The sequence below is a fragment of the Lynx canadensis genome, chromosome B3, assembly GCF_007474595.2.
Source record: "Lynx canadensis isolate LIC74 chromosome B3, mLynCan4.pri.v2, whole genome shotgun sequence".
Taxonomy (NCBI): domain Eukaryota; kingdom Metazoa; phylum Chordata; class Mammalia; order Carnivora; family Felidae; genus Lynx; species Lynx canadensis.
Window position 1 is genome coordinate 3,447,348 of NC_044308.2, and position 21,818 is coordinate 3,469,165.

The 21,818-nt window shown below is 50.6% G+C and overlaps 1 protein-coding gene across 1 annotated transcript in view; it reads left to right on the forward strand.

Annotated features, from left to right (window-relative positions):
• Positions 1-6,255: 6,255 nt before the first annotated feature.
• Positions 6,256-21,818, forward strand: part of BNC1 (basonuclin 1) — a 30,675-nt gene continuing 15,112 nt past the window's right edge. The window contains exon 1 of the mRNA XM_030317254.1: positions 6,256-6,333. Coding sequence (XP_030173114.1) covers positions 6,256-6,333 — 78 coding nt within the window. The remainder of the gene's footprint in view (positions 6,334-21,818) is intronic.

Genomic DNA, 21,818 nt, shown 5'->3' on the forward strand with positions numbered 1-21,818 from the left:
TAAATGTGCAGAAGATGCCATGTTCCAAGGTATAATGAGTCTTAGAACTTTTCTTCTGATGCACATTCACGAGCCTCTGGAAAACTTATCAAAGTAGTGCCTGTCCTGTCCTTGTAAAACTCACCCCAGATTCATCAACTCAGTATGCAAAGTGCAGGGCTTTTCAATAACTAAGCATCTCCTCTACACTTCAGTTAGAAATAGAGCCCCTTAGGCGCCTGGGTGGCTCAGCTGGGTAGGCGTACGACTCTTGTTTTCAGCTCAAGTCACGGTCTCACGGTTCATGGGTCCGAGCCCCTCATCGGGCTCTGCACTGACAGCTCAGAGCCTCCGTGGGATTTTCTCTCTCTCTCTCTCTTCTCTCTCTTTCTCTCTGTGTCTCTGTCTCTCAAAATAAATGAATAAACTTAAAAAAAAATTAGAAATAGAGCCCCTTAAGTTCAGAGATTGAGTAGTAAAAAAATTGGAGGAGTAAATAAAGTGTCCAGGGAGGAGTCTGCCTGTGATAGTTGCCTCCCGCCGCCTTGGTGAGGGGAGAATGAGCTGTTTAGAGAGCAGGTCACAGACTTCGTATGACTGCGATTAGGCCACGGAGGACAGGCTAGCTTCACCCACCCCAGACGTATCAAAACAGCGGTAGCCAAATCCGCCACATTTTCCCTGAGCCTTACACTTGGAAGAACCATCATCAGAAGCTTTCCACTTGTCCGTGTCGGAGATGAGTACCCTCTCCTGATCGCAGAGGGTGCCCCGATGCCCTCAAGTTGCAAACCCCAGGCACGTGCGTCCAGGGAAGCCGCTGGGTAGAATCAGGCCTGGGTTTGTGTTGAGTTTGGAATTTACGATTGTTATTTATCACTCTTCCCCACGGACATCGCCTCCTTGAGACTTGGCAGTCTTGTCTATCAAAAGCCAAAAGCGCATTCCTCTCTGTGCTAGCGGGACCTGCAGCCCTTTCCGGTCCCTTCAACCCCTCACCTTGTGTGAAAGGTGAAGGAGGGGGGGTCACTTCTCTGCCACCAAAACGCCGTGCCACGTTTGGAATGGCTTCCTGTCTCTCTCTCGATAGGGAGAGCCCGGGGACTGGAGGAGGGAGCTTGCGACATCTGAGCCAGACCTGTGGCGGGCCGGCCTGCCCCCCAGCAGGCAGCTTGGCCCGAATGCTGCTTAGTCAGGCTCCCAGGCAGAGCTGAGCTGCGGATGTGCCCGGACCTGCCGCCACCAGGTGTCTGCGTCTGGGCTGGGAGGTGACGGCACAACTGTGACTCCTGCCTCCTGCTGTTTCCCAACAGTGTCCCCAGAGGAATGTGGAGGACCCAGGCCAGGCCACCTCGGGAAGGCTGACAGAGCCGCAGTTCTCTGGCCGCGCTGCAACGTCAAAAGACTTTGTGTGACCCTCACGCGGTCCTGCCCGCACCCCCAGGGCTGGCTCCGCCCCCGAACCAGAGTGGGCTCGGGTCTGAAGCAGCTTCCGCGCCTGGCTCCTGTAATATGCAGTTTCCAGCATTCATTCCCAAACCTTCGTAGCTAAAGGTGTTTCTTTTCTCTTTAATACAACGATCCCATGATTAAAAATGCCTTTTGGGGGGGGGGGGGCGCCCGGGTGGCTCAGTGGGTTAAGCATCCGACTTCGGCTCAGCTCGTGATCTCACAGTTCACGGGTTCCAGCCCCGCATCGGGCTCTGTGCTGACAGCTGGGAGCCTGGAGCCTGCATCGGATCCTGTGTCTCCCTCTCTCTCTGTACCTCCCCTGCTCACGTTCTGTCTCTCTTTCAAAAAATAAACATTTTTAAAAATGCCTTTTTTTAATTTAAAAAAAAATCTTTTTTTCAAATTCGTTTGTCGCCGCTGGGGAAAGTTTTCTTGTGAGAATTAGCTTCCCAAGGAGAAAGCTATCCTGCATTTAACAGAATTATTAACAACTACAGCAAGCCTTCCCAGAGTGTAAATGTTGGAAAAGCTTATTAGCCCGTTAGCGGACTTTGCTAGGCAACACAAAAAGGTCATTACTAATCTCTGTGTGGCTGTTGACAATTCAATGTGCAGTTCAGACAGGCTGCGAGCCGTTTCCCCTCAAGAGTGATACACACGCCACAGAAGTTTATTGCACACCTACTATGTGCTAAGCCCAGGCCTCAAGAAGACATCACCGCATGGAACAGTAGGTGCAGATGAACAGCACGTCGGCCAGGTTCAGCCTGCAAACGTATTTTGCGTGACTCACACCGTATCTATCAAAAAATTTGAATTTGTTGCCAACTTTTAAATATCAGAATATTTCCACCTTCTCTTGAAAACTCAGGAAACCTGGCAAAGACGGCACCGGGTCTCGGTTCACACGGCCCCGCACCTGCCCTGCCTCCCTCCGACTTACCCTGCCTGGCGCCCCAACACTAGTTCGTATTTCTCAGGATACAGGGTCTCAGCACACCCACACGCAGGGACAGACCAACCCGAGACGGCTCCACAAGAACGGGCCACAGGGATTTTCTGGTTTTGTGTCTTCTCAACTTTACCTCTTTTTAAATTTTTTTAATGTTTATTTATTTTGAGAGACAGAGCATGAAGGGGGGAGGGGCAGAGAGAGAGAATCCCAAGCGTGCTCTGTGCTGTCAGCGCAGAGCCCCACAAGGGGCTCGAACCCACAAAACCGTGAGACTGTGACCTCGGAGCCGAGATCAAGAGTCGGATGCTTAACCGACTGAGCCACCCAGGCGCCCCAACTTTTCCTCTTTTTAATAAAGATTTTTTTTTTTAAATCCCTGGTAATGTAAAGTGAGGGGAGACATTCTGTTTTGAGTCGGGACCTACTGATTCCCTGCAGGCCGGTCAGGTTTGTCATATTTGAAGAGACGCGTCCGCTGAGCCTGATGGTGTGCGTTGGGAGAAGTAGACTGTTTTGAGGTTTTCGAATTACGTATTGCCAAAAATCCTCCTTGTGTTTTTAACCAGAAATAAACGGGTTGATCCTACTATTTGTTGCCAGTGGAAGTTTTTACTAAAATCAATGTAATTCAGTTGGAACCAACACAAAGATGCTGACCAAAACGTTTCCACTGGGCAGATTAAAAGTACTTACATGGGCCACGGCCTGGGACTTAGACATTTTGGGATATTTGTAATAAGCATATATGGCCATTCAGTAATACCGCAAACGAGGACTCCTCTGGTAACAAATTTAAATTAATTCGAAAGCCAGCTTTATGTGCAGCAGAAAGGAAGGGAAGAGAGCAGCGTTTGTAGAACAGAGACATCCTATGTAGCCCCCACCAATCTGGCCAGGGACAGGGTTTCATACCTACTTTTACGGACAAGGACAGTGAGGCCAAGGAAACTGACTTCCTCGGCTGGTTTCCAATTGCTGGGAACTGGCTACACCTGGGTCATCCCCACCCCAAACCCTGAGCTTTGCCGGCTACAGCAGCTCACAGCGCGGAGGCCACAGAGGTGAGCAAGGACCAAAGAAGTTAAGACGAGGACGTATCCCAGCCAGGCTAGAGAACGCCAGAAGCACGGTAAGAGAGGCAGATACAAGCGGTGCAGGGAAGGGTTGGCGGGTGGGGGGCAGGCTTCTGAGGGGCAGTGCCGCTTGAGGAAGGCCTTGAAGGATGCGCTGTGTGGCGACAGGCAGAGAGGAGCAAGAAGGCCTAAATGCTGAACCCTGGTGGGGACGGGGGAGTCCGCAGAAGAATGGAAGGTGAGCAGTCTAGGTGTGGAATTCACCAAGCGAAGCTTCTTGCTACAGTTAGCCAACGGGAGAAAGCACGAATCTTCCCAGTACCTGTAAGGCAGGTGACCTCAGACCCACTAGGAAGGGCACCTAGGTGGCCAGAAGGCCAGGTATGTGTGTCCAGCCTCCGGAGAGGCAGCAGGGCCCTCGGGACACCCAGGAGCCCAGGGACCCACGCCTTCTTCCACATACGCCCCCGTTTGCTCCTTTCCTTCCTCTTCCCCCTCAGGGGTCTGCGCCTTTCGGAGCCAGAACCTGGCACCCTCTGTCCACCTGACAGCAACTTGCTTTTCCCGTTCATCTCACGTCTTCTCCCCCCACCTGAGATCGAGGATGGGTTTTGTTTCCCCCCGCCCAAGGACTGACCCCAGCAGCAAGGTAGGTAAAATACAGGGCCCCCCCCCCACCCCGCTCCCCGCGCCCCGCGCCCAGCTTTTAGAGAATCTTTTAGGGAACTGAAATGGGAGAGGAGAGAAGGCCCGATCCCCCTCGGGTTCTGTGTCGTCCTGGTCAGGGCCCCGCTTCAGCAGCTGTGGGCCATCTCTGTCAGCAGCTTGGGGTGAAGCCTTCTCCACTCGGGCCCAGGAAGCCGGTTCTCCCAAAGGCTCCTCCCTCTCTCTGTCCCTGGGGGCCAAGCTCCTGTTTGGCGTTCCGGGACATTTCACTTCACTTTATCCTTAGCGCCCAATAGGAGAGGTGAAACTAGAATTCCATTTTACAGTGGAAGGAACCGAGGCTCAGAGAGCAAAGTCACTTGTCCCGGGGCCGTGGTAAAGCCGGGGCTGTAACGCGGGGCACGAAAGCAAGAGGGGAGAGGGGTGTTTCTTGAGTTCCTGGAGCCTCCTGGGGACCCCGTCTCTCCACCTCCCGGGCCACGCACCCACACTTCCTCTGGAAGTAAACTTTCTGGTGGCGAGGGTGGCGCAGCCCTCTTCTTGGCCGCGGTGGGACCCCGAGGGCGCCCCGGGGTAGGTAGGGCGGCAGAATCATCCCCCGAGACGGGAGCCAGAGAACTTCAGAGCGTTGCGCCCTTCCCCGGGAGAGGCAAACACGGACACGTCTGGGTCTCCGCCGACAAGTGCCTTCAAGCCCGGCGGGGGCAGACACCTCCGCGCCGGCCGCCGGCGAGGTCTCCGCCGTCTGCGGGGGCACGGCCCGCGCCTCAGCTGCGCCCAGTTAGAGCGGCCGCGGGCGGCCGGGGCGGGAGGCGCTTCCCGGGCGGCGCGGCGGCGCCCGCGGCCTCGGGCGACGCGGCGGCCCGGCGAGGGGGGGTGGGGAGGCGGGGCGGGGCGGCGGGGGCACCCCCCGGGGCGCCAGGGGGCGGGCGTGCGGGCACACGCGGTGCGCGGCGGGCGGGGGCGGCCACCGCGCCGCGCGGCCGGGGCGCCCGGGGAGCCGCCCACTTCGCCGCAGCGGGCCCCGACGGCCGAAGCTTGGATGCGGCGGCGCCCGCCGAGCCGGGGCGGACGCGGGGCGGCCCGGGCCGGGGACGCGCGCCGGTAGCCCCGGCGCTGCAGCGGCCGCAGGATGGCCGAGGTAAGCGCGGCTCCCTCCCCGGGCGCGGGGGGCCCCTCGGCGCGCGGGGCGGGGCGGCCGGGGTGGAGGGGGGGGGGGCGCCCCTCGGCCGGGCTCAGTCGGCACAGCCGGGGACGCGCCCGGGGCCACCTCCCGAGGGCCACCTGCGCGGCGGCGCGGCCCGGCCCGCGGGAGCGTCTCCGGGGCGCCGGGGACCCGTCGCCGCCCGACGTCCCCGAGCCGCAGGCGCGCGCGCGGACCGGGCGGGTTCCCGGGGCGGCCTGGGCGCGTCCGGGGCGCGGTGTCCGCGCGAGCCCCGGGGGCGCCCGCCGGCCGGGACTCGGGGCCCGGGCGGCCGCGGCGAGCGAGCCTGCCCCGCGCGGCCCCTCGGCGCCCCCGCCGCGAGGCCGAGGCCGAGGCCGTTCGCACGCGCCGGAACAGCCGCTGTTCGCCACGGGCCGTCTTCCTCCCCGGGTTTTGTTTCTCGAGAACTGGGCGCGCGGGAACCTCGGGTCGGTGTGAGACGTGCGGGCCCGGGGGCGCCCGATCTTTCGTGAGGCCCCGCGAAGCGCGCCGCGGACGGGTCGCTCCGACAGCTCCGGGGACGCCAGGGCGCGGAGGGGGTGCGGCCGCCGGGCTGCAGGCGCGAGGGCCGGGGCCGCGGAGCCGGCGGGCAGGAGCCGGGGCGGGACGGCGGCCGGCCCCGCGGAGGCGCTGATTTGCCCGCGCGCCCCGAGCCGGGACTCGGGCAGGTGGGGGGACAGCGCCGGGTCGGCTCCCGGGGGGCAGGGGCGCGCGCGCGCGGGCGGGGAGGCGGGCGGGGGGCGCCGCCTGTCCCCTGCCCCCTCGGGCGCCCCTGCCCCCGCCAGACCCCAGCCCCGCCGCCGGCCGCCTGGCTTTGCGTCGGCCCCTACGGATTTGTCAGCCAGATGTGACAAGATTGCGGAGAGGCGAGGGAAGGAGGAGATCTGATGTTAATCAGTGCATAGCTCGGAGCCAAACTTTCTCAAATGCGGTGTAGAAACATGCTCTTCTCATTTAAGGCATCTCTTTGTGGCCGTGGGGCTGCCACCGGTCGCCGTTTGACAGTTAAATGGAATGCCAACTAGCAGCCTTAATTGTTGGAGTAAAATTTTGTGTGTGTGTGTGTTGGGGGGCGGGGGGTTGGAGAGGTGAGTGTCAGACACTCTAAGGTTCAGTTATGTCCCCCTAGGTTTATGGCCGTGTTCACCGCAGCTCTGCTGAAGACAGGGCATTTAAAGCGGGCCAGACGCCTGGTCGCAGCCAGGCCTCTGCTGTTAACACTTAAGGGGCCTAAAAAAAGGCCCCAGTGGTATCCTGGGAATCCCTGTCAGTGAGTGTGAGTGTGTGCGTGTGTGTGCGCGCGCGCGCGCGTGCTGGGGAAAACATGTGTTCCTGCATCCGCTGGGCCCACACAGCAGATGTAGCAACAAATTTTTTGTTTTTTAATATATTCTCATCAGAGTGACAAAGATTTTTTATTTGACAGTAAGTGAATTGAAAAATAGTGTTGGGCAGATTATCTTTCTCCTTTTTTTCTGGTGCCTTTTCATTCTTTGCTTCTCCTTTTAATTTGCTGTTAGAGCTCATGGGATCTTTTCAGAAGATCCCTTAGACTCTTGGCTTGCACTTAGATGCTTACGTGTTAAAACTTCTGCTCAGTGATAAACACACCGGCTTCTCAAATTGTCCCTTCCGGAACACGTTGATATATATTATTAAAACCTCATTTAAAGTGTAATATGTCAAAATAAAATTTTCGGATGTCGTGTGAAAAAAAAAACCACATTACTTCAAACGTTAGCAATTGGTCAGGATTCTGATTTTTGCTTTAAATGGGTGTGAACAGATAGACACCATTTTTGCTCTGGTAAATATTGTTGATAACTTTATCTTTTCCGGCGTACCTAAAAGAGTAACATGTGAGTCATCATTTGATTTTTTATCTGATAGGTTTGCTAACTTTAATTTCACCGAGAAAGTATTACTATTTGAACTCAACTGTTGGTTGAACGTGTTCCTGTTCTAGTTCAATGCCGAGAAAAGGTGGTGAAATCTTCTCTGAGTTCAAGCGCGGCTCATGCTTTGGGAACTCATAATTATGTTCAGACACCTGCATAATTTCATTTGGAAAATCATCCGTACCTGTAAATGCTGTTCCATTCAGAATAGCAAGGATTTAGCTAGAGGCCCCTCCTCCAGTCAGAAAGTGGTAAGTTGGGAGGGGTTATTTGGCCCTTGATCCCTGCTAAGATGAGAAACAATCATGTTTGCTCTGGTAATAATTCACATCAGAAATGTTAACCAACATGAAATAATTCCTGTGGAAGCGTGAGGTTTGCATAGAGCGTTATTTTTATTTGTTTATTGTTACAACTCTCTCGCGCAGCCGTTAGGCCGGCCTCGCAGGCCCATGTTCTGTGTCTGAGAACCCTCAGCTTGGAAAGGAGGATCCACCCCATTGGGTGAGAAAAGCCATAGAGATTTCCCTGCAGAACAAATCATAATTGTTCTTTAAGCATACCGTTATCATTTATGAATGCCTAGGGATACACATAAACATCGTGAAAGTTCAGTTTGTCGGTAAGATTAAATTGCTGCATGTGGGGTGAGGGGCAGAAGTGTCTTTTAGCCTTTGTATATGGCTTTAGAAGCTATTTTGACAGTGGCCATTAAGCAAGTGCCTTGCCCTGAAGCTTCCGCAAGGTAAATTACTTGCAGGAGGAGGGAGCTTTACCCCCGGGTGAGTTTTCACCTCTACAGATGGCATTTAGAGTCAGTTTTGCCAGAAACAGCCCTGTTCAAGGAGACCTAGAAATACCCCAGGTTAGATGAAACCTCATTGCCGAGCCACACTTTTTTGTTTTTTTTTTTTTTTTTTTGATAACTAAGACCAAGATTTAGAGAGCCAGTATATTTTTTAATTACCTTCCTCCAAATACCCTAATGCAGATTTTTATTGTTATTTATTTATTTGCCTCTTTTATTTTTGATACCGTATCTGTGAGATGTTAAAGATAACTGGGTTCTGCGCGGAAGAGACATCTGGAAAGTTTTGTGGGGTTTTTTTTTTTCCTTTTAAATTGGTTTCCACCTGAAAACCTTATCTTCTGTTATCTTGTCATCCTTTGAAGCCCTTTCTCCTAATTCTGGAAATCCTAAGTTCCCGGTGTAGCCCCCTTTCTCTGCATGGACACGTGCCTATTTTTATCCCCCAAAACCAAAAACAGAAAACAGTGGGTCAAAACAAAGAGCAGACCCGCTCTGCCATGCTCCGATCTGGGGCCTTCTCAAACTTTGGGTGTTGCAGGGAAAAGGGCCACCGCCATTCTTGTCCACGCCTGAACTCATTATTTAAAAACCAGCCTAGCAAATCATAGGAGAAGTTTGCCTTGGGGGGATGATCTCACAGGGCTAGCGTGAGGGCAAAGAGAGACGGAGGGATAAAATGTTGTCAAGGCCAGCTCCAAACAACCTATGTGGAAGGAAATGACTGTCTCCGTGAAGGTAAACTTTTCATTCAGGCTACTTTTTCTTGCATCTGGTTGTGTGAGTTTGTCTCCTCTTACAGACTCTCCCTTGAAGGATCCTTCCATACACCCAAACAAACATCACAAGTAGTTTCTATCTCTGCGCCAGCCTCCAGAAGCACTGGCCTGGTTCCGTAGCCCTCTGATGGTTTCTCGCGTTACTCGTTATGAAGATAAAATTTTTATACGGACAACTCGAGCGCTTCGTGATTCCCCAGGCTGGATTTTAAGGCAGTGACAAGAACGGTAATTTGCAAACTCTGGCCTTTTCTTTTTCGAAATTTCATTTTGAAAAATCTAAGGTCGCTTTTTGTTTCTTTTTTTTTTTTAACACTCAGTTCTGAAAATCGAGTTCTCGTTAAGCCCTTAAAAGAAGTGTCTGCAAAATTTTACTTAGAAATGTTCACCCTTTCATTGTTATCTTGCAATGGATGTGAAGTTGCAATGCTTGTAGAACTGGCTACGTTCGTTAAAATTATCCTGAAGTATAAATGTCCTTTTTCTGTGTTGGTTTTTATGTGTTTTCCCCCAGAGCTGTCTCTTGAGTTCAAAAGTTCCCTACACCTATAACGTCCCTCTGTTTTTTGTTACCAAAGGTTTCTGAAGATTGCCTCTGAGGTCCTCCCAAATTTAGGTTATAAAGGGGGGGAAATGTGTACATATCCTTTTATTTCCATATAGTTTGTTGTTGTTGTTGCTAGGTGTTTTTTTTTTTTAATGAAGAAATAATTGGTTAGGTTCATAAAGTAACATTTGCATATCTTTCTACTTTTTATATTTTCTGTTTTCAGAACTAATAATTTTAAGAAAAAAGGGCACAGCTGTTAGATGATTTTGGCACAGAGTTTATACTTTGATTTAAAGAGATCAAAAGAACGAGTATTTTCCCCACCATCCTCTTTGAAGACGAGCAGCACGAGAAGGGGGCAAGGGTGTCGCGCGTGCTTTTTCCTCACAGGTAGACTTGGCCCAGCATCTGTACCTGCTCCCTCCCAGCTGCCCCTTCCTCTGCCAGACCCTTCCAGACCCTTCTCCCAGCCCCGAGCCCCGGGCTCTGTTCTTTTCATCCCCCTGCTTGCAGTGAGAAAGCAGATTCTGTCCGGTGGGTCTTTGGTGGGGGTTTTGTATTTGCAAATGATGCCTCCTGGTTTCTGAGGCTTCCCGGGTCCCTTTTTACAACTGTGCTCATGGGAAAGGGGGTGTCTCCTTGCGGCTGGGAATCCCGATGGCTCCACGAAGCCAACAGGCCTGGCTGCCGGTCTGGACAGCACACGCTCAGCTCACCTGCTGTTGCCTTTCGAGGTGTGCTCTCGTGCCCTGGGGACAGAAGCCTCTACTCTGTGGCCTGGCCTCCTGGGTTTCACACTCATGTACGGAATGAGCCTAGGACCATGGCATTTCCTGCATGAGGTGAGGAGGGCACACCTGCTGCCTCGCGGGGGAAGCCTCCCCTGGCCTCATGCAGCACCTATAAAAGTTAACATAACTCTTGGGGCGCCTGGGTGGCTCAGTCGGTTGAGCGTCTGACTTCGGCTCAGGTCATGATCTCTCGGTCCTTGAGTTCGAGCCCCGTGTCGGGCTCTGTGCTGACAGCTCAGAGCCTGGAGCCTGTTTCGGATTCTGTGTCTCCCTCTCTCTGACCCTCCCCCGTTCATGCTCTGTCTCTCTCCCTCTCTCTCTCAAAAATAAATAAAACAGGGGCACCTGGGTGGCTCAGTCGGTTGCGCGTCCGACTTCGGCTCAGGTCATGATCTCACGGTCCGTGAGTTCGAGCCCTGTGTCGGGCTCTGTGCTGACAGCTCAGAGCCTGGAGCCTGCTTCGGATTCTTTGTCTCCCTCTCTCTCTGCCCCTCCCCACTCACGCTATCTCTCTCTGTCTCTCTCTCTCTCTCTCCCAAAAATAAATAAACATTCAAAAAAATAAAAATTAAAAAAAGTTAGCATAACTCTTGAAGGTCAGTACATGTTCTTTTTTTTTTTTTTAATGTTTTTACTTATTTTGAAAGAGAGAAGAGAGAAGAGGGGGAGAGAGAGAATCCCAAGCAGGCTCTGCACTGTCAACGCAGAGCCCCCCGTGGGGCTCAGTCCCACAAACCAGGTGATCGTGAACTGAGCCGAAATCAAGAGTTAGTCGCTTCACTGACTGAGCTACCCAGGCGCCCCAAGTATTGGTGTCTCCTTACCAGGATCCAAGTGAGGTCCATATGTTGTCTCTCTTAATCTGTAGGTTTACACTTCACTTTTTGCTTGCAATGTATCTGTTGAAAAAGCTGGGTCATTTATTCTACACAATGCCCCCCAGTCTGAATTAGTGACTGCTTCCTTGTGGTATTGTTTACATTATGGTTGTTCCTCTGTCCCCTGCATTTTCTGTGCACTAGAGTTGACCAAGGGGCTTGATCTGATTCAGATCCGAACTTTTTTATTTCTTTTATTGTTTTTAATGTTTCTTTTGAGGGAGAGAGACAGAGTGCAACCAGGGGAGGGGCAGAGAGAGAGGGAGACCCAGCATCGGAAGCGGGCTCCAGGCTCTGAGCTGTCAGCACAGAGCCCCACACGGGGCTCAAACTCACAAAACGTGAGATCATGACCCGAGCCGAAGTCGGACACTTAACCGACTGAGCCATCCAGGCGCCCCAGATCTGAACTTTTTTCATAAGAACACCCCATCTGCAGTAGAACGTATCTTTCCAATCAGAGGCAACTGACCTGGTTGTCAACTTTTACATTTGGAATGGTGGAATGGTAGTATTCTAATTCTTCATTTATTTATTCACTAGATACTTCTATAAAGGGAATCTCTGTCTCGTCAGTGGTTTGCACAATTTGTATAAAAAAGGATGTATACTTGGGACACCTAAGTGGCTCAGTCGGTTGAGTTTCCAACTTTTTTTTTAGTTTTTTTTTTTTTTTTTTTAACATTTATTTATTTTTGAGACAGAGAGAGACAGAGCATGAACAGGGGAGGGGTGGAGAGAGAGGGAGACCCAGAATCTGAAACAGGCTCCAGGCTCTGAGCTCTCAGCACAGAGCCCGACGTGGGGCTCGAACTCACGGACCGTGAGATCATGACCTGAGCCGAAGTCGGCCGCTTAACCGACTGAGCCACCCAGGCGCCCCGAGTTTCCAACTCTTGATTTCAGCTCAAGTCGTGATCTCACAATTCGTGGGATCAAGTCCTGTGTCAGACTCTATGCTGACAGCGTGGAGCCTCCTTGGGGTTCTCTCCCCACTCCCCTCTTTCTGTCCCTCCTCAGCTCACAAGTGCTGTCTCTCTCTCAAAATAAATAAACAATTTTTTACAAAGGATGTATACTTGGGGCGCCTGGGTGGCTCAGGCAGTTGAGCATCTGACTTTGGCTCAGGTTATGATCTCACAGTTTGTGGGTTCGAGCCCCACGTCAGGCTCTGCGCTGACAGCTCGGAGCCCGGAGCCTGCTTCCGGTTTCTGTGTCTCCCTCTCTCTGCCCCTCCCCTCTCTCTCAAAAATACATAAACATTAAAAAAAAATTTTTTTTAAGGATTTATACTTGATCTGTCCCTTTGTTTACCAGGTTTGGGGACAATTAATTGGTTCCCTAGCATTCCCTAAAGGCAGCTAATGATTTTTTTCATTTGTCTTTAGTATCTCTTGACTTTCTAGATTTGAATATAGTGAATGAATCATGTGAGGTTTTGACAAATTCAAAAACTTTATTCTCTGCTGTCATTGACCAGTCGAGCTGTAGAATTTTATTCCCTGATGAACACATACACCCCCTAGGACAGACACTGGGAGTTCCTCAGCTTTGTATCCCCGGGAGGCTTCTTGTAATTATCAGTACGTAGTAGATGCTTTAAAAACAAATGAGAACCACCACCGCCAACAAAAGCAATTTGTTAAATAAATTTGTATCACTTCGTTAACTACTCGTGCGGAAAGATGGCATGAACGTCTGGTCTTGTGTCTCTCCCTAGGTGGGCTTCCGTCCAATGCTGCCAGCTGCCTCCTACGAGAAGCCCACCTGGCCTTTCTCTTCTCTTCCTCCCAGTTGTCCTTGTTGCCCGTCTGGCAAATGATGATACTGCGTTCAGAATCCTAGTTGTGCCTCTGCAAGTTGGTGTATGTAATGAAAACAGTGGAAAAGTTAAAAATTGAAAGAAGTTAGAGAAAAAATGGGAGGAGAAGAGGTAGGGAGCAAAAAAAAAAAAAAAAAAAGGCAAATTCTCCTAAAAGAAGCAGCACAGAATGTATCTAAGAAGTAGAGACCTCCCCCCACCCCTCCTTGAATGATGCAATTTCCGGAACCCCGAAGGCCGTCTCTGCAACCACAGAGAGAATGGGGTGACAATTTTGCTGTAAGTGAAGAGAAACCAGGTCCCCTCCCCATAAGCTGAGGGTGGTCCAGCTGCCTTAGGAGGTGTTTCGTGTTATAGATCCTGACTGGCACGGTTTGATCTGCACCAGACTCTTCTGAGACTCAAACATATTAACAATCGTCTGCATCAGCATTTAAAACCGCGGCTTGGAAAAACTTGAAATAGTTTTATTCTAAAGCTTAATGACTTCAAAAGTGATTTGTGATTTAGCAGATTGGGTCCTTTGGCTTTTTATGATCCTTATCACCGAGAATCTGGCACAGCCTTGGAATCTCACACTTAAGAGAGGGCAGCAGGCTCTAAACTTGGCCTTGGTGATTTCTCCTAGTTAGGCATTTTTACACGATTTTTATGTGGCCCTCTCCATCGCCAGCAGACAGCCTGTGTATAAATTAGGAACTACTTTTGGCTGCTAGTAAAGGCTCCCAAATAACAGTCGCCATCCTTCCTGAGCCGCCGTCCCCCAGGGCATGACCGCAGAGTTGCCTCATGGTCACAAAATGGCATCTCGAGTCCAACCATCATATTCTTATCCCAGGATGGAAGGAGGAGGACAGCAAAGAAGTGTCCCAGCTGACTCAGCTCCCATTTACAAGGGGTTTTCTGTAAAGCTCCACCTGGTAACTCCTACTTGGATACCATCGGCCAGTACTTCATCACCTGGCCCCCAGCAGAGACTCAGAAGGGAAGATGAGACGAAAGACTATGGGGGTGGGCATCTGTAATTCGGAAGCACAGTGCCGCTGCCGTCTCGATTCATTCATTACTCTCTCAGATAACACCAGTGCAGGGCTTACGAAGGATCCGGCCCCCTGCTAGCGGCTGGGTGTTGTTGGTTTGGGGTTTCAGCTGGTCCCTTGCCTCTTTTTGGAGCGATTCGTTGTGCAGCAACTTTTATGGAGGGTTTTGTAATAGGTATTTTTGGTAGCTCTGTCAGTGGAGTCAGACCACCAGAGCCCAGAGGACCCACGAACCTTGCTGTGATTCAACGCTCTGGTTGTACCGATCGGTCTCTGCGATTCTTACCTGTGTGTCCTCATTAATATGGCTGATAGAACTCCAGGGTGGGCAGAAACAGATAGCCAGCCCGTTTCCGTCAGAGTCCAAGGCATGGAGCTGAAGGTTTTGTGGTTTAATGGGAAGTAAGACCTAAGTCACCTGAAGCCACCAGTACCCTTTACCACCTCCCCGGGGAAAGAGGCTCATTGTGGCGAGGGGCGAGGCGTGCAGGCTCCCCACCTCTGCCTCCGGAAGTAATCATTTCAACAGGCAGATCACACTCATTTCATGTCTGTTTTCAAAGGATTACTGAGAACAAACTCCAGAGTCCTCGGCCTGCCCCTCGAGGTCCTCTGCAGAATGCTTCCTGCCACCTCTGTGACCCACAGTTCCTACCATCAGCCTTACTCACTCCGTCTACATAGGTCCTGGCTCCTTTTCTGTTCCTGAGCACTCAGCCTCTTTTGTGCCTCAGGGCCTTTGCCCTTGTCATGCCCTCTGCCCTAAAACCTTTCCTCCCTCTCCAGGTCTTCACTGGCTCCTAGCCATCCCTAGATTCTGTTCAGATGTCACCACTTCAAAAATCTTCAGTGATGACCTTATCTCAAAGGCACTTACTGGGGCGCCTGGGTGGCTCCGTTGGCTGAGTGTCTGACTCTTGGTTTCGGCTCAGGTCACGATCCCAGGGTCGTGGGATCCAGCCGGCCCCACGGCGGGCTCCACGCTAAGTGGAGCCTGCTTGGGATTCTCTTTCCCTCTTCCTCTCACCCTTGCTCACTTCCTCTCTCTCTCTCAAAAAAATAATAGTTCTTAAAAATATTGAAAAGGCACTTATACCCCATCCCGCCATGCCACCCAGTAAAACTGCTAGCATCGTTCTGTGTCGTTTTTTCATGGCACTAGCTTCCTGGGAAGTGGTGCTGATTATTTACTTGTTTATTTTCTGTCTCCTCGGGATTAGGCCCCTGGAGGGCAGGGACCTCGTCCATCTTATTCAACACTTTGACCCCCAGAGTTTCGAACAAACAGTTCCTGGCTCATTAATGTTCAGTAACCACTTATTCATTTATTATGAAGTCTCTTGAGAGTGTGAAACTTTGGTGTCCTCACTGCAGGCTGATAATGCCTCACTCTCCGAGTTGCCGTAGGCATTAGATGAAACCGTAAGTGTAAGCGCGGTTTGCACCGAATATGGATGTTTCAAGGTATACCCTGCCTCCAGTGTCCAGATTGGAGACGACCTTGATAGCCTGCAAGTTCCTTGGCTCCCTCAGCCTTAGGATGGGGATAGTATTACCTACCTCCCAGGGAGGTTGGAAGAAAGAAACGAGACAGTACACGAGCATGCTTCGTGCAATACCTCGCACGCAGTTAAGTGCTCAGGAAAGCTCACCAACCGTGCGACTTTGGGAAAATCACTGACCTTCCGTATAAATATAAGTTTCCTGAGAATAATCCCCTCCCCACGACGACGTAGGGAGGGTTACGTGAGAACACCTATTAAGTCACACTACCACGCGGAGGGCAGACGCCGGAAGGACACCTCGCCTCACCGTTGGCCTCAGAAGCATCTGGTAGAACTTTCCGTGATGATGGGTGCGTTGTGTATCTCCACCATCCAGTGTGGTGGCCGCTAAACCACATGCGTCTGCTGAGCGCCCGAAACGTGGCTGGCGTCACCAAAGAATTGAACTTTTGATTCTGTCTTATTATAATTAGCGTAAGTAGCCACATTTAAATTTGGCCATTTGAACGACTTAGACGGTAGCGAGCGGCCACCGTATCGGACAGGGCAGAGTGAGGACCGGGAGCCGACGCAGCTGCCCGGCCGGTACGCAGTTCGATCCTGCGTCTAAGCTGCTTCACAGACGGCTCCCCTCAAAGAGGCAACCCCGTGGACCTGGAAACCCCGAAGAGTCTTGCTGAAATTGTGTGTAATTTTCTTCCTTCCTCTTCCCGTCTCTCCCTGAGACTCTCCCCGCTGAAGTCCTTATCTTGAGAGATAGGAAAACGTCTGCATGTACAGGAGATAAGTCGGCTTTGAAGCGGAGGGACACTCGTTATTCTCCAGCTCCGTCGTTCAAACCCCCTCGGAGGCCTGCACCGTCCAGCGATGGATGTCCGTGCGGGTACCCGCTGCTGCTGGCGATTCAAGGCAGCCTGTCCTGACCGGACGCCTGGTCCCCAAACTGGACGCAGAGCAGGGAAAGGAGGGAGGGACAGACAGACCCTCACACAGAACCTAAAAACGAGGTCCCAGCTTTCCATCCCGACACTGCAGGTAACCACTCGTCTGTCACGTGCCAGGGGCATCGGTGATGTCTGGAGCACAAGTGACAGTTACGGACAAGCACGCCAGAACCTCGGATGTTGATTGGTGGCACATCAAAGTGTCTAGTAACAATTCGGAAATAGTGTGATTAAAATGAGCGCATAAAGGGGCGCCTGGGTGGCTCCGTTGGTGGAGCATGAAACTCTTGACCTCGGGGTCAAGCCCCACGTTGAGTGTGGAGATTACTTAAAAAATAAAATAAATTAGGGGCACCTGGGTGGCTCAGTCGGTTAAGAGTCCGACGTCAGCTCAGGTCAAGATCTCACGTTTCGTGAGTTCGAGCCCCGCGTCGGGCTCTGTGCTGACAGCTCAGAGCCTGGAGCCTGTTTCAGATTCTGTGTCTCCCTCTCTCTGACCCTCCCCCGTTCATGCTCTTTCTCTGTCTCTCAAAGATAAACAAACGTTAAAAAAATTTTTTTTAAATGAGTTCATAAAAAACAATCATTGTGTCTTGATGAGTTCAGAATGTTGTAAAACATCTGCTTTATGTTTCCGAAGAATGGAACGAGTATTAGGATTCCTAAGGAAAGGATGTACATTTTAAGAGTTTTCCGTATTGATTTGCATGAGTACTTTTCATCCTGTAATTAGAATTTTCGGGTTTGATTTCATTTTAGAAGTGTTAATTTGTCTTTAAATAATGGTGCTATAATTTTTGCCACATTGTGGGAATTCCGATATGAGTGGGAAAACCCTGGGCCCTTAATATCAGAAGTTTTCTTAAGGCACTGTAATTAGCTTTTTTTTAGTTCATAAATAATTCCTCTGAGATTTATCTCCATGGATGTATAATGAGCTTTATTAAGCCTTATTCAAATAGGTTCATATAGAGCCACATGAATATTTCTTATAAAACAGCATTCATGGGGCGCCTGGGTGGCTCAGCTGGTTGAGCGTCTGACTGTGGCTTGGGTCATGATCCCATGGTCTGTGAGTTCGGGCTTCACGTCGGGCTCTGTGCTGACAGCTCAGAGCCTGGAACCTGTTTCAGGTTCTGTCTCTCCCTCTGTCTCTGCCCCTCCCCTGCTCATGCTCGCTCTCTCTCTCTCTCTCCTTCCCTCCCTCCCTCCCTCCCTCCCTCCCTCTCAAAATACATAAACATTTTTAAAAAACAGCATTCATACATTGGGTTTATGTCCCAATAGGTGCAAATCTATTCCTAAACTAGAAGCTGCTAAAAGCGAATAGTCAGGATAGGTTAGTGGGTCTTGACCGCAGTCTGGAAAGATTTGGGGTTTTCGCAACCGTAAGAGGGAGACGCGTTTCTGTGGCATCGGTGGGCAGAGACTGGGGACACAGCAGTCATTCCACAGCACACAGGACAGCCACCGCCACCAAGAATTATTGGACTGAAAATGTCAATAATGCTGAAGTTGAAAAACCCTGAGTCAGATGTCAAGAGATACAGAAAAAGTGAGTTTGAATCTCAGGCTATGAAATGTGCCTGGAGTTGTTCCGTCTGAAGTTTCATCGTGCTGGGCCCGAGGTAGGATCACCCAGAGTTTCCTGAGGCTTTGCCTGAGTGAGAGCCTTTTAAGCAGAATCTTCAGGAAGGAGAGGAAGTATGTGCTGTAGCGCGTCTTTTTTCTCTGATTGGAGCAGTGTCCTACTTTCTGCATCAATGAATGTGAATTTTCTGTGTAAGCTTTCAGCATCTTGCTGGCAAAGAATGAATGGCCTCTTGAGGGACAGGATCCCCAAATAAGAATTTTTCTGCTTTTAAAAATCCTTCGAGGGGCACCTGGGTGGCTCAGTCCGTTAAGCGTCCGACTTAGGCTCAGGTCACCATCTCGTGGTTTGTGGGTTCGGGCCCTGTGTTGGGCTCTGTGCTGACAGCTCGGAGCCTGGAACCTGCTTTAGATTCTATGTCTCCCTCTCTCTGTGCCCCTCCCCTGCTCGTGCTCGGTCTCTCTCCGTCTCTCAAAAATAAAGAAATGTAAAAACAAAACAAAACTTCCTTTGAAACAGCCCTGTCGATGGGAAGGTAGGTTGTGAAATATTGCAGAGGCTTAGTGCGGAATATGTTGGTAGCTGTGGAGAATACAGATGGCTGCTTCCTTGGTCAGCTGGCGTTCAGAGCCGCAGGGACGTTTGAGGATCCGGACAGCATATTAGGTGTGCTGCAGACAAAACTAAGGGTGCCTTTCCAGTTCTTGGGACGGTGTGTAACAGGCATTAAACCGGTCCTCATTTTTCTCCTCCCGGTCGAGATAACTATGTAATTACGTGTATAGGAATATAGACGTATGCGTCTGTGTATTTAACACATCCGTTTACATGTATAGGAGTAGAATCTCTGTAGCCAGAAGGTGAAATAATTTCTGGCTCTAAAGCAGTATTTCTCAATCTTTTTGTCATTACTCCACGTATACCTGAGGAGACTAGATTTTTTATTTTCCTAATTGTGCCCCCCCCCCCGCCCACCCAGGGAAGTTTTAGTATTATACCACATTCCGGTGTTCTGTTTATGTATGTGTTTCTGTGCTTTACATATATACCTCCTCCCCCCGAGGCCAGTGTTCACCGCCTCGGGATGGTATCACCCCGGAGGAGAAGGCACGGATTATTACCGTAAGAGGACGTTGTGATCACAGGGAGTTCTCTGTAGGATATTGGATGGCTTTACAAAGAGCAAACGTGTTTTCTGTTTTCCGATAGCCTCTGGGAAGGATCAGGTAACGCACTGCTGTGGGCCGTGTACCTCCGTTATGAACAGCCCTGTTCCTTCGCCTGAGAAGCTCTTGTCTGATTGATCTGCTCGGGCCCATTGTAATCCAAAGGGAGTCATAGATAACAGTCAAATCAGGGAGATTTTTAACCTGTATTTAAGCCAGCTCACTGATTTTTTAAAAAATCTTATTTTGGGAGTGCCTGGGTGGCTCAGTCCGTTGAGCTTCTGCTCAGGTCATGATCTCCTGGTTTGTGGGTTCGAGCCCGGCGTCGGGCTCTGTGCTGACATCTCAGAGCCTGGAGCCTGCTTCGGATTCCGTGTCTCCCTCTCTCTCTGCCCTTCCCCCACTGGTGCATGCGTGCGCGCGCGCTCTCTCTCTCTCTCTCTCTCTTAAATGTTTATTTTTGAGACTCTCTCTCTTAAATGTTTATTTATTTTTGAGAGAGACAGAGTGCAAGCGGGGGAGGTATAGAGAGACAGAGGGAGACACAGAATCCGAAGCAGGCTCCAGGCTCCGAGCTGTCAGCACAGAGCCCGACGCGGGGCTCAACCTCATGGACCGCGAGATCATGACCCGAGCTGAAGTCGGACGCCCAACCGCCTGAGCCACCCAGGCACCTCTAAAAAAAATTTTTAATACAAAAATAAGACTTTATTTTTTAGAACACTTACAGGTTCACAGCAAAATTGAAAGTACAGAGATTTCCCATATACCCCCTGGCCCCGCACATGGACAGTGACCCCCTCCTTATCCACATCCCCCACCGGAGGGTACATTTGTGACAATTGATGAACCCACTTTGACATGTCATTATCACCCAGAGACCACAGTTTATGTTAGAATCCACTCTTGGTGGTGTACCCCCTCTGGGTTCAGGCAAGAGTATAATGACGCATATCCGTCATTATAGTATATCGCACGGAGTATTGTCATTGCCCAAATATCCTCCGTGTCCTGCCTGTTCACAGCCCCCTGCCCTCACCTAACCCCGGTCAAGCACGGAGCTTTTTACTGCCTCCATAGTTTCGCCTTTTCCAGAAGGTTCATGTAGCTGGAATCACATAGTGGGTGGCCTCTTCAGACTGCCTTCTCTCCCTTAGCAATATGTATTTAAGGTTCCTCTGTGTGTCTTCGTGGCTTGATACAACTTGTGTCTTTTTAGCACTGAACAACATTCCGTTGTCTGGATGGACCGTAGTTCACTTATCCATTCACCCCCTGAAGGACATCTTGGTGTTTCCAAGTCTTGGCAGTGATGACTAAAGCTGCTGTAAAACATCCACGTGCAGGTTTTCGTGTGGATGTACGCTTTCAGCTCCAGGGAACAGAATTTCTGGGTCAGACGGTGAGGGTACGTTTGGCTTGGTAGGAAGCCACCAGACCGTCTTCCAGAGTGGCTGCACCATTTTGCATTCCCACCAGCAGTGAGTGAGCGTCTCTGTTGCTCTCCTCGTGAGCATCTGGTATTGTCAGTGTTCTGGACTTTGGCCATTCTAATGGGAGTGTAGTGGCCTCGTTTCTTCAGTAATATTTTTATTAAGACAATTTACTTACCATAAAATTTACCCTTATAAAGTATACAATGGAGTGGTTCCACTATGTTCCCCAGAGATGTGCAAGCATCACTACTATGTAATTTTAGAACATCTCCTTCACCTTGAAAAAGCAACTTGGCCAAAATTAAAAAAAAAAAAATTTTTTTTTCAATGTTTATTTTTGAGAGAGAGAGAGAGAGCATGAGTGGGGGGGGGGGTGGTGGGCAGAGAGAGAGAGGGAGACATAGAATCTGAAGCAGGTTCCAGGCTCCGAGCTGTCCGCAGAGAACCCGATACAGGGCTTGAACTCACAAACCGAGATTGTGACCTGAGCCAAAGTCAGGCACTCAACCGACTGAGCCACCCAGGCTCCCCATCGCTGGTCAAAATTTAAAACATCTGTGCTTCAAAGAACACCATGAGGGACGTGAGAAGATAATCCACGGGTGGGAGGAAATATTTGCAAGTCATAACCTGTTCAGGGACTTGTACCAAGAGTATATAAAGAACTCTTACAACTCAATACTAAAAGACAACCCAATTGAAAAATGAGCAAAGGATCCGAATAGACGTGTCCCTAGGGAGGATCTACAACTAAATGGGCAATGAGCTGCTGAAAAGATGCTGAATGGCATTAGCCGTCAAGGAAATACGAATTAAAACCACAGTAAGAGACTACTTCATACCCAGTGGGATGGCTGTTACAGAAAAAGACAGACAACAAGTGTTGGGGTTGTGGAGACATCGGATCCCTCATACATCACTGGTGGGGATACAGAGTGGTGCGGCCACTTTGAAAAACCACTTGACAGCTTCTTAAAAAGTTAAGCAGAATTACTACATGGTAACCCAGCAATTCCACTCCTAGGAATGTACCCGGAAGAAATAGAAGTGAATACGTATGTCCACCGTCAAGTTATATGCAGGATTCCTTCTGGGGGTGATGGAGACGTTCCGAAATCAGATCATGATGTTGGCACAACTGTGCACGTGCTAGAAATCACAGATTTTGCATTCTAAGTGGGTGAATTGTAGAATTCTGTCTCAAAGCTGTGTTTTGGGGCGCCTGGGTGGCTCGGTCCGTTGAGCGTCCCACTTCGGCTAAGGTCATGATCTCACGGTACG